Below are 17525 nucleotides of genomic sequence, written 5' to 3' on the forward strand. Positions count from 1 at the left end.
CCGGTTCCGCTTTAGGGGGCGGCGGAGCTTACTGCAGTCGGCGTTCCGCCGCTTCATCCTCCCGCTGGGGGGCCGGTGCCCGCGCCGCCGCCGCCGCCGCCGCCGCCGCCGCCTCGCACCTCAGCCGCCGCCGCCGCCGGCCCGCCCCGCGTCGGGCCTGGACTCTACCCCTGGGACCGGTCACACAGACATGGAGCCAGCACCCGGGGGAGGGGGGCCGGGGGGGGTTCGGAGCCTCCTCCGCCTTCGGAAACAAAGAAATGACAATTCCGGGGCCCGCCCGCCCCAGCACCAGCCAGCAGCCTGCCCCGCCTCCTCGGCTCCGACGGACGGCCCTCAGGGCCAATCGAAGGCACCGCCACGCCGCTGCCGGCCAATCCTAGGGCCTGTTAGGGCAAAGAGGCCTCTAGAACCCGCCTCTTTGAAGGACAGAAAAATGCGCCAATCATTACAGCGGCTAGGCCCGTGCCTGGGCCTATCAGAAAAGATTTAAATAGAGGCTTATAAATAGGCCCTATAAATATAACATCCTATATTATGTCTTGTTGCGAAGGTCCACTTCATTGTTATTGGGTTGCGTTTCGTTGTATTACAATCCATACTAGAGCATACCGTGTATACTCATTGTGGGCCACCACTAGCACCCGGGGAAATCGGGAGGCCTGGGTTTGCGGCATGTGCTGTTTCTGCGCTGACATGTGCTCCAGTCAGTCGCGTCATTATGTAAGGGGCTCGCAGCATCCTCCCCATCCTGGAGACTCCGGGGGCAGCGCCGCGGGCCTTTTCTGCGGATCGTGGAGCGCTCGGCCAGGCCGGCCGCGTCAGCGCGCGACGGGGGTACGAATGACAAAGCAAACCCCACAGACACGGACACACACACACCCTGTCAGCTTCCCGCGACGTGGTGACAGCGAGGCGGCCAATCGGAGGAGGCGCGGGGCGGAGCCTCCGCGGTCCCGCCCCCCCTGGAGGCGCGTCACGGGGGCGGGGCCGTGGGTGCGCGCGACGTCGCGCGAGGCTGCCGGGGGCGTGCGGGGCGGTGCGGTCTGGGCTCCACGTCCGCAGGGCGGGCTGGGCGGCGGGCTCGGCGGACGCCGCGCCTGCTGGACCCGGCGAGCGTCGGCGTCGGGGGCGTGTCTGCCCCGCGGCTGGGGGCCGGGGCCGTGGCTGTGGAGGGCCAGGTGAGCGGCTGCTCGGCGCGGGCCGGCTCCTCGGAAGCGGGCCCGCCGCGCCAGCGATTCTCCTGGCCTACCATTCCTAGAGCGCCGATTTTGTGCCTGGCACCGTGCGCTGGGCTTTGCATCTGTTTGTTAATTTTCTCCTCATACTCCGTTGCAACGCAGGTAGGGCAAAATGACAATTAGAAAAGATGGCAAACGTTTTCTTTTAAAGAGAAAGAAAAAGAATGTATGTCTTTACAGAAAACTGGGACAAGGTACCAAAGGAGCGAGGGGGGAAAAATCACCCGTGGATCTCAGCACTTCACACAACCACTGTTATCATTCTGTATTTTTTCCTTTCTTAACAGTTTCCCCCCGTGGGTGAATAGATTATTACTATGAATGTTATTACTATTGTGAAATAGAATAGTGATCATACTAGATATTTAATTTTGTATCCTGTTTTTCACTTAACATAAGCATTTTTACATGTTATAATGCACCCTTCCTAAATACTTCTGATGGTTGCAAAATCTCCTATCAAGTGGCTGTATTAACCTAACTAGTCACCAACAGTGGGACTGTTAGATGGTCTTCCAGCGCATTTTAAAAACTTCCAGGAAGTACTTGGCATCTTGTTTTGCCCTGGGTTGGGTAGACCCCTGTGATCACCCCCATTCATCAACACCCACCCCAAGTGGGATCTTGTAATTTATACCAAATGCATCAGCCTCAACTGCTGCTCTGTTACTTTATTCTGTTACAGATCTTCAAAGATCCCTCAGTGCCTGAAAGAGAAAAGATCCTCTTTATTATGTCATCTAGAGCTGGTCACAATGGGGACCCACTGTTTATGGATGGATCCTTTTCCAGTCCTCCCCAGTCAAGCAAGTCCACTACACTCAAACCCGCTACAACCTTATCTCCCCATCTTCCTGCTTTAACTCCCACACAGAGCATCTCCATCAATGCTGCTCCTAATTTGTGGTTTCTTGGTGAGGTTTGTCCATCCGTCTAAACGAAAAGTTTCTTGGGGGTTGGATCTGTACCTTGTAGAGATGCAGTTTAGAAAAATTGGCAAGAGTATATGCTTTTTCAGACCAGGAATAAAATTCCCGATTGGCTGCTTACTAGCTCGGGCCAGTTACTGGATCTCTCAGAGCCTCTGTTTCCACTCAGGTTCGTTTTAAGACCTGCGGGATAATGAACTTTCAGGGTCAGGCACACAGTAGGTAACGGCAAGCAACTACCGTTAACAGTATACTCGTTTTTCATCCCTCACCTCTGCTCCAGAATGTTGATAAAGTGGCACTGGGCGGCCAAGGAAAACAAACTCTGAGCTCAAAGTTTCACTGAGGCTGCCCATCATTGTGAAAGGATCTGAATGAATGCTCTGCTTGGAGCAGCAGAAAAACACTTCAGCTGACAAGGCAGATTGGCCCATGAAGGAGGGTATAGGCATTACTCAAATCAATATGGCTAAAGGCTTGAAGGCATAGGCCCGTGGTAAAGTCCCTGCTCCAAACTCCATGGGGACCCGAAACCTGAATAGTCGTCATATCCATGACTGCAAGGTTCCAGATCATCTGGGACTAGGTCAACTCTGTGAGGTTAGGGGCCATATCTGTGGTCTTTTCCACTCCCTTTTGTGTTCCTGTCGTCCAGGATAGTGCCAGGGCACACTGTGGAATGGACAGATGAGTAATCCAGAGAAAAGATGGGACATGTGCTGGCTTTCTGGAGCTCACTGTCTAGCCTGCCTTTGCATAGATTTCTGACAAGGGCATTCATGCTGTGGCAGAAGTGTGGAGTGCCTGGGAGCTATTGGGGTGTGTTCATGAAAGTTGTTGTTGGGTATAGGGCTACATGGGAGCAAAGAAAGGGAGGAGAGAATCTTAGGGTGATGGCCCGAGAAGAAGCAACGTGGAGGTCTGGGTTCCAGTCCCAATTCTGATGCCGTCTCACTCGTGTCTTTAGCTGAGTCACCTGCCCGCCTTGTGCCAAGATGGCTTCTGGTGACATTTCAAGCCCTATGTTTAGAAGCAGGTCATGTTAGCTCCATATTACAGATGAGAAAACTTAGGCTCAGAGAAAACAAGGTCACAATTGTTATGGTAGAGCAGTTTAGCTCAAGGCACAAGCTGAGCAAGATCAAGCCTTGATGCTACAGGCACATGCTCTGGTGCCTGTAAGTGGCTGTTGATGGTTAGGGCTGTTGATCTGTTGATTGGCTGGAGTGGAATGATGGGAATGGCCTCCCTGCCGAGAGCCCAAAAGTGGCCATTTTAGGGATGAATGAGTAAGACCGGGAAGGGAGATCATTTGCTCTCATTCAAAAGCCCAAGGGCCAGACAGGAATTCAGGGCTGTCCCTCCTCTTCTGGGAATTTCTGAGAGGCAAGGGGTTGGGATTTGCATTTGAGCTTCAGCTGAGCTCAGAATAGCCCTGGAGAAAGGCTTGTCTCTCATACCCTGTTTCACAAATAAGGAAATTGCATTCCCACCTGTTTCAGCAGCTTCCATCCCCTCAAGCCCACCAGACAGGGCTGGCCCAGCTGCCTTGACTTTCTTCTCGTCCCACAGGAGTCACAGAAGAGTCCAGACATTGGGATGGCCTCTGCTTATACATGTGTCTGTATCCCCCAGAGAACCCTGTTACTGGAGGATGTTCATTGTAGTGTTTAGAACAGAAACAGTTTGGAAATTACCCAGATATCCCACAAAGTGGGCTGGTCAAACAAATGACGCATGGAAATCAGTGTAGCGTGGAGAAAGATCGCACAGAGCGCTTACTATGTACAGTCACTGCTCTAAGAACCATATGCATTTTTTTAAAGTTTTGTGTGTGGGTGTGTGTGAGGAAGATTGGCCCTGAGCTAACATCTGTTGCCAATCTTCCTCTTTTTGCTTGAAGAAGATTGTCCCTGAGCTAACGTCTGTGCCAATCTTCCTCTATTTTGTATGTGGGATGCCACCACAGCATGGCTTGACGAGTGGTATGTAGATCTGTGCCTGAGATTTGAACTGGCAGACCCAGGGCCACCAAAGCAGAGCATGTGAACTTAACCACTATGTTACTGGGCTGGCCCCTCTAAGTACCATATGCATTTTGGTGTAATCCTGACAACAACCCTATGAGGTAGAGATTATTACTGGCACCGTATTACAGATGAGAAAACTGTGGCACAGAGCAGTTAAGTCATTTGCCTAAGGTCCCACAGTAGGTGAGGGAGAGAGGATTTTAACCCAGGCAGTGTGGTGTCAGAGCCTGGGATCATGCTATAGTGTTGTAGAAAGATTTTCTTGGCTTGGAAACTGCTTATGATATACTGTTCGTGAAAAAAACCAAGTTACCAAACAGTATGTGCTGTATAATCCCATTTTTGTAGGGGAAAAAAAACAAGGCATAAATTCAGAAGAATAGTAAAAACTTGAAAGGGTGTATACACAAAAAAATAGAGCTGGTTTTTGGAGGTGTTGGAATCATGGGCGCTTTATGGAAACTTTAAGCATCTCTGCATTTTCAAAATGTTCAACAGTAAACATGCCATGCTTGTGCAGTAGTAAGAATTGCTGACATTTATGGGGCGTTTTCTCTACATCTGATACTTTATGTCACTACCTTATTTAGTCTTCACAAGCGCCCTATGAGATTGGCAGTGGTTTTCTCCACTTCAGAGATGAGGAAACAGACTCAGAGAGAATGACTGTCTTACCCAAGGTCACCCAGCTAATAATTGGCAGAGCTAGGATTTGAACCCAGGTCGCCTGGCTCCAAAGCTCATGTTTGTTGACTGAATGAATGATTGACTTAGCCATCCTTTAACCAGGCATGCCTAGAGGAGGATCACACCTTTGGTGTGGATGAACTTCCAGAGGAGGATGGAGGACTCTCCCGCCTCCGTGGTCACTGCCCATGACGGAGCTTTATGATGCTCGACTCAGGTGAGGAGAGCGCAGCACAGCGAGTACTTTCATGAAGCCCTGTTTTTACAGAAAATGCGTGACTACATGTGAAAGCTGCAGTCTCTCTGACTTAGTGCATCACACCAGGAGGAAGCTTGGCTCCTCTAACCAGGGTGCTGCAGTCATAGCACCCCTTGCCCACCTTCATTTCCACAGCACAGGTGGCCAAGCACACTTACACAGTTTCACATTTGTAATAACTCTGTGAGGAAAGCAGAGCCGCCCGTCTTACCTGACTCATAAGGAAACTGAGACTGTGGGTGGTTTAGTAGATGGAAGGCAGAATTGCACAGTAGTCAGCAGCGCAAGCTATGGCATCAGATGGATCTGGGTTGGGCCCCAGCTCTGCCATATAGTAGCTGTGTGTCTTTGGGTACTCACATCACATCTCTGAACAGCACTTTCCTCATCTGTAAAATAGGAGTGATCATGCCTGTACTCACAGACTTGAGGGCAAGATTAAATGAAATAATGTATGCAAAATGCTTGGTCCAGGGCTTGGCATTCCAGAAATGGCAGCTGTTATTCATTCAATAAATATTTATTGAGCATGTACTATGGACGGAGCACCAGGTGCTGACGATACCACAGTCAGATGTCCATGTTCTCACGTTGCTTGCATCTGAGTTGGGGAGGTTGAGAGCACGCGGGGGTCTGGTGGGAGGAGGGTTTCAGGGAAAAGGAGCGGCAGATGCCCAGAGGGCTTTTTTCCCAACATTTTATTATGAAAAATTTCAAACACACAAAAAATGTTGAAAGAATTGTACAGTGAAAAGCCATTCACCTCCCACCTAGATTCAACAATGAACATTCAACTATATTTGTTTTATAACCTATCTTCCTTAGATCCCTTGTGCTTTTTTGTACCAGGTGACCTGCCTTGAAGCTTTGGAGACAGAATATCTGGAACTGTAGTGAGAAAACAGGGGCTTTTTGCAAGAGTCAGAAGAGAAGGGAGAAAACTCCCCTTTTGACAAATCTGTTGGGAGAAGCCGACAGCGGGGCACGTCCCTTTATTAGAGAGAGCCTCTCTGTTCAGGGAGGAGCTTTGCCTTCTCCACAAGTGGTCAGTCCCTCACTGGGGCAGGATCAAGATACACAGGGATATAGGGTGCCATGGAACCAGCTGCCACCCACACTGAGTTTGCCAGCCAGTAAACACCACCGTCAGGGGCTGCAGGCGCAGGGGCTGGCGATGACTGGAAATCTTTAATGTCGTCTGGCTGATGTCTGGTGCCCCTGGGCAGGTGGGTCCGGCTGCCTGGTTTACCAGCTGCTGGCACTGGTTCCAGACCAGCAGGACTCACATTCACGTATCCCCCACAGAGGGGAGTCCCTCCTTAAAGGAAGCCAGTTTATAGGAAGTGCTGACTTCCAAAAAAAGGCCAGAAGTTGTTTGTTTTGCTGAGGAAGATTGGCCCTGAGCTAACATCTGTGCCCATCTTCCTCTATTTTTTTATGGGGTGGCTGCCACAGCGTGGCTTGATGAGTGGTGTACGTCCACGCCGGGGATCTGAACCCACAAACCCCAGGCCTCCAAAGTGGAGTGCACGAACTTAACCACTACACCACCGGACCAGCTCCAGAAATTGTTAAATCTAGAACCAGAGATGATGAAAAGGGGAATGGGGACCCTTGACTTCTGACCTCTAGGGGTCAAGGCACCTTCTCCTTATATACTATTGAGGTAGCAGAGGGCTTAGAATCCTGTGTCCCTAGACTTTTAGAATTGGAAGAAGACATAGAAGTTATCTGGGCTGGAATTAAGTGGTCAGACACCCAGGTGTGAAGTCGGACTGCCTCGGGCGTAAATCCCAGCACCACTTACTAGCTCTGTAACCTTGGGCAAGTCACTAGACCTCTCTGTGCCTCAGACTCCTCGTTTGTAATATAAGGCTAGTAGGACCCACTTCTCAGGGTCACTAACTGAGTTCATACATGTAAAGTGCCTAGAACAGTGCCTAGCAATGGTAAGTGCCTAGCGTGTGTGAGCTCTGGAAAACATCTAAAGCAAAAGTAACCAGTCTTAGTGGTTTGCACCCAATTTTTTTCCTATGCTTGTGTTAACATATTGTTATTATTTTATAGAAGTGGGAACATACTATGCATGCTGTTCTGTAACTTGCTTTTTTGCCAAATAGTATATCCTCTGTGCCACTATTTGACAAACCTTAGAAGCATTTTCCTCTGGATTTTTCCAGACTTAACCAGTCCCCTCCTACTGGACATTTAGGTTATTCTCAAGTTTTTTCTTCTGTAAATAAAGCTGTGCTGGGCAAGAAGTGACTGATGCCCACTGGCTATATGACTTTGGATATGACCTTCAGGTCTTAGTTTCTACATCTAAAAACAAAATGACAGGATTCTACCAGGTGATTAAAATTTCCTGCGATCTGCATATGAATCACTTCCGAGATATGTCTGATACATAACCATCAGCTTCTGCTTGCATTCTTCTAGTGACAGGGTGCTCACTGTCTCATGAGCAGCCTATTTCCTTGGGCAGCTGTAATGGTCAATAAAGTATCCATTCACGCTGGGCCAAAATCTGCCGCCCTGCAACTCCTAGCCTAGTTTTATTCTCTAGGGACCCACAAATTCAGTCTGGACTCAGTGGCCAGTGGCTTGGGGCCAGTGTAGAAGGTAAGAAAACTTCGATTCCTTCCTTCCTCCCTCCCTCCTTTCTTGATACTTATTATACATCAGACCTTCTTCAAGGCACATGGACGTAACCATGGGAGAAGTTAGCTGCAAGGGTCAGAACTGGCTCCCAGGCCCCTTAGAGCCCATTCCAGGGGTCTGTCCACGGCTGTGGGAGGTGGGTGCCGAAGCTGGTGGCCTTCCTCAAACGCATTGTCATGCCCACGCTCCAGGAGAGTACTGGACTGCTCTGTGAGGAGGTGGCCAGAGGAGGGGGCAACTTCAGCCTTGGACTGGATCAGGATTACCACCAGGTTTTTACTGGAGCTGGACCCAACCCTCCTTTCTCTCCCCCCCCCCCCGCCACCCCCCCCCCCCCCCGGCCTACCCTTAAAAAGGTTTAGAGACAAGTCAATTTAAATACAGATTCAAATATAAATAATGTCATCTGTGTCACTCTGAGGAGTTAGTTCTCCCTGAGTCCTGTCTGGATCCTTCCCAGGGTTTAGTATTGTTCTTTGCTTTCATTCATTAATTCATTCTCATTCAAAACATCCTTATTAAGAGTTCACTGGGTGCCCTCTCTGAGCCTCAGTTTCCCCATCTGTAAAGTAAGAGTGTTGACTCCTTCTCTGCCTTCTTTGCAAGGAGATGGTGAGAGGAACCTGAAATAACAAGTAAAGGAGGGTTCTAATTTTTGGGTGCTGAGTAAATGAATGCCTTCTTTTAAACTGAGCACAGTGCCTGCCCGATGATGGGAATGCAGCAACTCTTTGTTGAATAAAGAAATGAATGATCGAAGGAATGAATGAAATGTTGGAATAAATGCCTTTCTTCTCCCTGATCATAATCCCTCTGCCTGTGTTAACTCCTTAGACAGGCCAGCAGAGCCGTCCTTGCAGCCTGAGATAAGGCCTTTGACGCCTGTCTTCACTGTCACTCCCTTGCGTGACTGTAGGGACAGAGGGGTGATGCCCGGCACTGGCGGAGCTCCTGCCCTGAGACAAGCACGGGATGGGGTCTAAGTACCCACCATCTGTGCGCTTCTGCCTGCCCCCGTTGACCATAGTGCTGGAGGTGCTTTTCATTGTCCTCTTCGTCTTTTACACCTCCTATGACACTTCCTTAGGGAATCAGAGGAAGTTCCTGGAGACCTATGGAGGTGAGTGTCCAGAGGGGAGGTAGTCACAGAGGCAAACAGCAGGGGCAGGGGCAGAGGAGGTCTCTGATCCTCCAGGGGCCTCGATGTTCCTTTCCAGAAAGTCTCCGAGGAATGGACTTTCCTCATCTTCTTCCAGAGGTTGTGCAAAGGCCCAGCCAAGAATGGAGGCTCTCCTTGAGGAACAGCTCGGGTGTCACCTCTTCCATGAAGCTTTCCTTGATTTGTCAGGGCAAAGTGAGAGGCCTCCTTTTCTATGTTCCCAGAATTCCCTTGGCCAAATGGTCTTCATAATTCTCTGCTTCTCTGCTTCCCCCTCCCCCCACTTCTCTCTCCTTAGCAGCAAGAAATTTCACATAATTGTTGGGATTTTGGTTTTTGTTTCCTTTTGTTGGTCTCTCTTGCTCATTTCTGTACCACTCTCCTTTTGGAAGCTTTAGTCTGTTGCCTCTCCACTGCCCCTAGACTTCTTCTGTTCACTTAGGGGTCTGGGAAGTCTTCATTCTGTCTGCAAAGCCAGAGCCATAAGGTATGGCTGAACGGGAGTGGAGGGTGGTGGTTATTTTACATGCAGCTAAAAATATTCACAGACTGTGATGAGGACAACTGTAAACAAGACAGATGTCCACTGTGGTGTGGTGTTTGCTTTTTTTTTAATTGAGATGAGTTTTCAAGCATCTTAGTAGGCCGCTATATTGTTCGTGATAGTGGACAGGCCTCTTGAGTGACGTCCCTGAGACAAAGCTGAAGCTTGAGCCTGGTTGAGTGCTTGCTTGTTTCTAAGAGATGTTAATGGACTAGTTACCTGGAGGCAAAGAGAGGTCGTCCCTGGGCCCTCAGCGGTGGAAGGAAGGACAAGGAGATGACTGAGGGAGGGGAGCCCCTGCACCACTTAGGCGGCCAGCCCAGAGAGGGGCCCTCAGTGCCTGACAGAAAAAGGCCTGGGCACAATTTTAATTCATTTCAATTGACTTTAATTCTCTTAAATCCAACCTAATGTAATTCAATTCAGTTACTCCATTCATTCAACCCTGTATTAATCCAGGGTGGGATCCAGACTACGTGCTAATTAGAGCTGATATTTACTGAATACTTACTATGTACCAGACTCTACTCTAAATGCTTTACGTTGGACCCTCACAATGACGCCATGAGACAGGTACTGTTGTGATCTCTGTGTTTCATTTGAGGAAACTGGGCACATGGACGTTGAGATTTTTGCCCAAGGTCATGCAGCCAGCAATAATTTAGGCAGCAGCCGACTTAAATTGAGGCAGCCTGGTTTTAGTTTCCGTGTGCCTAACCATTAGGCTCACGGCTTCATTTTACAGTGAGCTTGAGTCACTTGTCCTAACCAGCAGGTGTAGAAGCCAGTGTTCCCATCCTGTAAATTGGATCCAGTGTCCTCAGTCACTCACTTTATATGGAAGCACAGAGGAGGGCCCACGACCCAGGCAGGGGGGACAGTGATGTCAGGGAAGGCTTCCCGAGGGAGGTGACTGCCCAGCAGGGTTTTGGAGGCTCAGTAGGAGTTAACAGTGTGAAAATGGAGGCTCAAGAGCACAGCAGGAGCCATTGTGTGTGCGCTCATTGGAGTGGACCAGGCCATGGTTTAACATTGAGATGTTGTTGGCGCGTAAGAAGGGAAGCAGGGCGTGGCGGGGCCAAAGGGTTGAGTAAGGAGTTTGACCTTCATTCTGCTCACCTAATAGGAAGCAAGAGTGTGACAAGCTTGGGTTTGGATTATGGAAAAAGCCATTCCAGGGCTGGCATAGGGGATGGAAGAAGGGGCGTGACCTGAGGCGGGAGACCAGCGTGGAGGCTTCAGTGTAAGATGGAGCAGAGGGCTTTCTACTTTTCTGCTTGTGCACACCATTTTTTAAGCACGCACCATATTTATATGCTATACTCAAGCACTGCTGCATTCATATATTTTTGTACATTATAATACGTACGTGTAAGATAGAAAATTCCAAAGCGATCAAAATGAAATATGTAATATTTTCAAATTTCTGATCATGATGGTATCAATCTCAAGTCAAAGCCCGTCGTTACCATTAACAATAGTGGATATAAACCCCTTCCTCAGAGTCTTCTGGGTAATTTCACTCATCTTGGTTGACTTCTTGTCAGATCTGATTAGACTGACGTTTTGTTTTTAATCCTGAATATGACTGACAACAAGTTTGCACAAGGAGACGTGTCGCTCTGCCCGTTTTTTGTGTATACACTTGGCTCTGTTACGGTTTTGCCCCCAGTCTGTGTTTTTTGGCAGGAGTTGGTTAAGCCATTGGTCCATTTTGTGAAAGTGAGTTGAGTTACAACTAGGTAACTTAATCTGTCGATCCACTTAATCTAATCCAGTCCATGTAAACTACGATGAGTTATTTAAACCAGCCAATTTTAAAAAAGACATTTTTGAGAAAATCAGGAAATCTGAATATAGCACGAATATTATATGACCTACAGGAATTACTGTTAGTTTTGTTGGGTGTGATAATAGCATATTGGGTTTTTTTTAACGGCCTTATATTTTAGAGAAGCATATTGAAATAGAATGAGTTCTGGGGTTTGCTTTATGCCAGATAAAAAAGAGAAAACGAGTGAAGGATAAAAAAACCATTGGTCCATGTGACAATCATCAAAGCTGGGAGTGGGTATGTGAGGTCCACCAGGCTGCTTTCTCTGTTTTTGTGTATGCTTGAAATTTTCCGTAATAAAGAGTTAAATTAAAAAAACGAAAAACAGAGCCGGCCCTAATGGCCTAGTGGTTAAAGTTCAGCACTCTCTGCTTCGGCGGGTCACTTCCTGGGCCCAGAACCACACCAGTCACCTGTCATAGCCATGCTGTGGTGGTGGCTCACATAGAAGAACCTGAAGGACCTACAACTAAAATATACAACTGTGTACTTGGGCTTTGGGAGGAAAAAAAAGAGAGAGAAGATTGGCAACAGATATTAGCTCAGGGTGAATCTTTCCCAGCAAAAAAAAAAACCCAAAAAACAAAAAACGAAACACTGTCATTAATTGCAATGTGATGAATATGGAGAAATGCAGGTCACCCCCTTCCCAGTGGCCCAGTATTCCCTAGCTGGGAAGACTAAGCTGTCTGACACCCTGAGCAAGAGCGCCGAGGCTCCTGGGTTACACTGAGTATTAAGCACTTGCACGGTTGCCGTCTTCACCAAGTGCCTTTAGAAGCAGAATAGCCTAGATCAGTGTTTCTCAAAGTGTGGTCCCCAGACCAGCCACCTCAGCATCTCCTGGGAACTTGTTAGAAATGCAGATTCCTAGGCTCTAGTCCCAACTTAGTGACCAGAAACTCTAGGGGCTGGCCCGGTGGCGCAGCAGTTAAGTTCACACGTGCTGCTTCTTGGTGGCTCAGGGTTCGCCGGTTGAGATCCCAGGTGTGGACATGGCACTGCTTGGCATGCCATGCTGTGGTAGGTGTCCCACATAGAGAGTAAAGGAAGATGGGCACGGATGTTAGCTCAGGGCCAGTCTTCCTCAGCAAAAAGAGGAGGATTGGCAGTAGTTAGCTCAGGGCTAATCTTCCTCAAAAAAAAAAAAAAAAGAAAGAAAGAAACTCTAGGAGTGTGTCCCAGCAATCTGTGTTTTACCAAACCCTCTAAGTGACTCTAATACACACGAAAGTTTGAGAACTACTGCAGTTAGACTGACTCAAATCTTGCCTCTGCCTCTTCTTAGCTGTGAGGCCTTGGGCAAATGATTCAATCTCTCTCTGCCTCCATTTTAACCTCTGTCACAGGATGATGGTACTTATTTCACTAGGTTATTAAAGGATTGAAAGAATTAACACATATAAACACTGATAAAGAGTATTAGCTTTTATTATTAACAGACTTTAATTTCTTATTTTTTTAATAAAATAAATAAAATTTGGAGTGCTAATATCTTCTTCCAGCAGCTCCTGTGGATTGTCTGGAGCATCTTCTAAGGCAGGCGTTCTCTACTCTGATAACCATTGGTCTGGATGACCTGTGATGAGGGCAAATGGGCAGGGACAGTGGAGGAGAAGTGAAGAGTCAGATCCAAGAGATATTAAGAGATAAAGTCAGCTGTACTTGGTGAAAATGAAGGAGGAGTCAAGGATGGCTTCAGACTTGTGATTTGGCAGAGGGAGGTGTCAGTTCCTGAGATGAGAGGCACAAGGGGAGGGGCAGATTGTGGGGTAATTGAACAACAATATGTTCATTCTGGGCCTGGGGTTGAGGTGCCTGTGCCATGCTCAGGTGAAGCAGAATGCATTGGGGATCTATTGCTGCACAACAAACCACCCCCAAACTTAGTGGCTTCAAATAGCAGCCATTTAGTTTGCTAATGATCATGATTCTGTGGTTCAGCAATTTGGGCTGGGCTCAGCGATGCCGTTCTTCTGTTGGTTTCACGTAGTGTCATGCATCTCCAGCTTGGAGGATGGCTCCACATGGCCTCCTTCACATGTTTGGCAGTTGGTGCTGGCTGGCAGCTAGCCCATGTGGTACCAGCAGACTAGCCCAGACTTCTTCACATGGCAGCAGAAGAGTTACCACAGTAAGGGAGGGCAAGCCCCAAGGCACGGGTGCTTTTCAAGCCTCTGCTTATATCGTGTTTACTAACGTCCTGTTGGACAAAGCAGGTCATAAGAACCAACCCAAGTGGGAGGGGCCTATACTGGAATGCATGATTCACTGGGGGCCATTACTGTGACAATCTATCTCACAGAGCCTGCTCTGGGGCTGCCAAGTTGGGGGAGCATCCTGTGCCCTGCCCTGTGGCTACCATCCAGTTCCCCCATACTCCTCAGAAGCAGGGACGAGAGCTACTAGAAGACAAAAGGGGCTTTGCCAGTGACATGTAAATACCCCCAAATCCTGGTACCTTCCATCTTAGCCCTGGCTGCCCCTTTGATTGGGAAAACTCTCTTTTTCTCTTCCCAGGCTGCTGCAGGGCTGAGTGTGGGGTGGGAGTAGAGGCTGTGGGGAGGGGAAGGCAGCATGGGGCTCCATGGATGGTCCCAACCTGGGGCTGCAGAGGTCTTCCCAGTTAGCAGTGGGGAGCACGGTGTGGAGATCAAGCCTGGAGCCTGAGGGACAAAAGCTGGGCCTGGCTTCAGAACGGTTGGTGCTGAAGTGTCTGCAGGCCAGTGGGAGGGGCAGGGGTGGGCGCTGACACAGAGCTGGAATTGGAGCCAGGCCGGAGGAGGGGTAACCGTCCTGCCTAACGTCACACAGCTGCTAAGTGGCAGGCATGGTTGTATAGTTCCTAGCACTTGCTGTGCACCCCGTGCTGGGCTCAGCGATGTGCATGGGCCATTGAGCTTGCTGCTCACAGCTGTCCTCTGAACAGGTGTCTGTTCCGTACCCATTTTACAGGTTAGGAAGCTGGGATGCACAGGTAGAGCCAGGCTCTGACCCTGACTCCCTGACTCAGAGGCCCACACTCTTCACTCTTACGCTCTATAGCCTGTGGAGGGGCAGGATGGTGTAGTGGCTAGACCCAGACAGTCAGGATTCGGATCGCCCACCACCATTTGCTAGCTGTGCGACCAGGGCTAGTTACAGTGCCTCTCTGTGCTTCCTTTTCCCCATCTGTAAAATGGGGATAACAAATAGTACCTACTGCTTGAGGTCGTTGTAGGTTAAGGTTGTAAGACACCTAGAACAGTGCCTGGGATGTGGAGGGCACGGCATGTGTGCCTGCTGCTGCAATGATGGTAATTACTGCCTCACCTCACGCTGCTGGACTCCCAGGTTAGACTTTCCTTCTCCAAGTCCTGGGGTTTTTGTAAACTTCTCCTGAAGGCCTGCCTTAGACGGTGAAGTTCCCCTCTGGGGTCCGGTCACTGGGGCCCCCGTAGCACATCCACTGCTTATCACCCATGAACACATTAGAGTCCACTCGCTTATCAGACCCGCAGCTGATGTGGGGCGCAGCGCAGGCTCTGAGGGGTGGGGGCTGACACCAATGCAGATGTCGTGAGCTGGAACCCAGCCCTGAAGTGGAGGTCTAGATAGTGAGACGTGGGAGGAGTGGGTGTGGGCCCAGAGCCCCCGGAGCCTGGGAGAGGGCTTGGGAGAATGCAGGGCTGAGGGCAGGGGGCCGAGATCAAATGTGGGCACTGATCAGTGTGGGGTGAGTGGGCTCTGTCAACAGCTCCCAGAAAATGCCGCCCTAGGTTCATCCCGCTGGCGGAAGCACAGCTTCTCCCTCTGGGACAGTGTGGGGCCTTGGGGAGGAAGGCGCTGAGCTCGTTTACCTGGCAGCTGGGGTGGCAGCTGTGCCTGATAAAGCTCCCCACCCAAGATCCTCTGACTTTGTAGTCTTTAGGGCCCCACCTCTGCCCTAATCCTGGTGACCCTCCTCTCCCCACCCACAGAACTCCTTGGAATGTGCCAGAGCAGTGAGGTCCTTAGAGAGCATCAAGTCCAACTACCATGTGTTACAGATAGGGAAACTGAGGCCCAAAGAGGGCAAGGGACTTGCCCAAGTTCCCTTAGCGAGGTGAGGACAAACAAGAGCAGGAGACAGCTTAGGCTGGTGGAAGGGCACTGTACCAGGAGTTCAGAGCCTGGCTCTGCTGCTGTCATGCTGTGTGGCCCTGAGGCGGTCACAGGCTCTCTCTGGTCCCCTTCTATAAAATAAGAGGAAAATGGAAGGGTTTTCCTACTCATGGAATCTTCAATAAGTCTGGACCCTATGTGTGTAGCATTGCTGCAAAATGGCAGATGTGGGTGTTTTTTTTTTAACAGCAGTGTTTAATAAAAGATTGAATTTGAATATTTAAAGTGAGGTGTGCAGTCTTAATTGGCCATAGGCCTCATCACTCCCCAAAATGCCCTGTACCCTTCATACACGTAGTTTCCTGCTTGGCTCCTAAAGAAATCTGAGCAATCTCAAGAGGAATCCCCTATGTAAAATGTGCCCCCATTCCTAAGAGGATGCACGCAGGAGCCTGAGACTTTGCCTGTGCCTCCCTCTCCCCCAGACAGAGGAGAAGCTACATGAAGCTGAATCCTGCCAAAGCCCACTTCCCACCCACTCGTCAAGTCCCCAGATCCCATGGAGGTCCTCGGGGCTCTCCTCCATCCCGCTGTTGTCAGACTGATCTAAAACATCAACACCCAACCAAGCCCTATGTGCAAGACCCTAGGCGTGTGTGTCTTTCGATGAAAATGAATTGAAATGTAACTTGAAAGGGCTTTCTGAGACTTTGGAGGGTTCTGGAAATGAGAGCTTCCTCATTGTTATCAGAGCCAGGGCTGGAGACCAGTGGAGACCAGGTGACTTGTTATTGCTGTGATGGTGCTGATGGTGCTGATGATGGTGCTGATGGTGATGGTGATGATGATGATGATGGTGGTGATGGTGATGATGATGATGATGATGGTGATGATGATGATGGTGATGATGATGATGATGGTGATGATGGGGGGTGAGAGCCACCGTTCATGGAGCATCCTCCATGTTCCAGGCACTATGCACATGAACAAAACCTTCCTTCCTTCAGACCCAAGCTCCCTCGAGGGAGGAAGACTTGCCCTTATTTCACTGATGAGGAAAGTAAGCAACCTACAAGGTCACGCAGCTGTGAAGTTAAAACATATAAATTGCCATTTCTATAGATCAGAAAGGGTCAAATATTGGCAATTTGATATGGTTTAACCTAATCGGGATTGATAGCATTGGGATCAAACAGAACTGTCTGAACTTGAAGCCCATCCTTTTTCCTTTAAAAAAAATGTTTTACTGTCTACATGCTGGTTGTAGCAAATTTAAACACTGAAAATTTTTTAAAAAGTAAAATTCTCCCAAACTCGGAGATAATATCCATGGGGGAAAAATATAAAAATTCCTTCAAGATCTCTCTCCAGGCATCAATACATGTGTGAAAATGGTTGGTGTTTATTGATAAAATAGTCTTTACTATTCTGAGCGATTATGTGCCATATGCCATTTGATTCTGGCAACGGAAGAAAGGAGGCATGATTATTTTTCCCATTTAACAGATGTGGAAACTAAGAGGGCAGATAGAGTGATGGTTAAAGGCACAGGCTTGAGAGTGGACCTTCTAGGGTTAAATCCTGGCTCTACCAGCTGGAGCAGGTTCCTTCACTGGTCTGTGCCTCGGTTTTTGTACCTGTAAAATGGTGATGATAACAGCACCCACCTTGAAGAACTAAACAGGACAGTCCATGCACAGTGATTAAAACAGTGTTGGCACACGGTTAGCACATAACAAATGTAGGCTGTTATGAAAGCTCAGAGACATTAAATAACTAGATTAAGCCACACAGCTAGAAAGTGCCAGAGCTGTGATTTGAACCCAAGCTTGTCTGGTTCCAGAGCCCAAGCTGCTAACTATTTTTCAAACCCGGTCAAAGCGTCCCCCGTTTCCTTTTGCTGGACCTCGCACTGACGTTAGGTAGGTCTCTCGTGTTCACCTGCCACAGCAGGTCCTGCGCAGGGTCTGAGGCTGGGAAGGTGAGTGTCACCAAGATGGCCCTGGCGCTTTCTGCCGGCCCACCAGGTCCCTCTCAGCAGGTGGCAAAGGGAGAGAGCTGTTTTCTGCGAGGATAATTTGGTTCTTGCTGACAGAAC

General features: G+C 49.0%; 2 protein-coding genes across 8 annotated transcripts in view; one reads left to right on the forward strand and one right to left on the reverse strand.

Annotated features, from left to right (window-relative positions):
• The window catches only part of MACO1 (macoilin 1), a gene marked incomplete at its 5' end in the record, with an annotated part of 53739 nt that extends 53639 nt beyond the window's left edge, over nt 1-100 (reverse strand). The window contains one exon of the mRNA XM_046661766.1: nt 33-100. Coding sequence (XP_046517722.1) covers nt 33-100 — 68 coding nt within the window. The remainder of the gene's footprint in view (nt 1-32) is intronic.
• A 950-nt stretch (nt 101-1050) lies between these two features.
• Nucleotides 1051-17525, forward strand: part of RHCE (Rh blood group CcEe antigens) — a 48476-nt gene continuing 32001 nt past the window's right edge. For 3 of the 7 annotated variants that reach the window (XM_046663527.1, XM_046663529.1, XM_046663530.1), the window contains exons 1-2: nt 1051-1343; nt 1927-2155. In XM_046663527.1, the coding sequence (XP_046519483.1) occupies nt 1975-2155 (181 nt within the window). In that variant the 5' untranslated portion in view covers nt 1051-1343; nt 1927-1974. Of the gene's footprint in view, nt 1344-1926; nt 2156-7690; nt 7769-17525 lie in introns of those variants that run through there. The other 4 variants (XM_046663528.1, XM_046663531.1, XM_046663532.1 and 1 more) reach the window with 4 other exon arrangements.

Source organism: Equus quagga, chromosome 5, assembly GCF_021613505.1.
Source record: "Equus quagga isolate Etosha38 chromosome 5, UCLA_HA_Equagga_1.0, whole genome shotgun sequence".
NCBI classification, from domain to species: domain Eukaryota; kingdom Metazoa; phylum Chordata; class Mammalia; order Perissodactyla; family Equidae; genus Equus; species Equus quagga.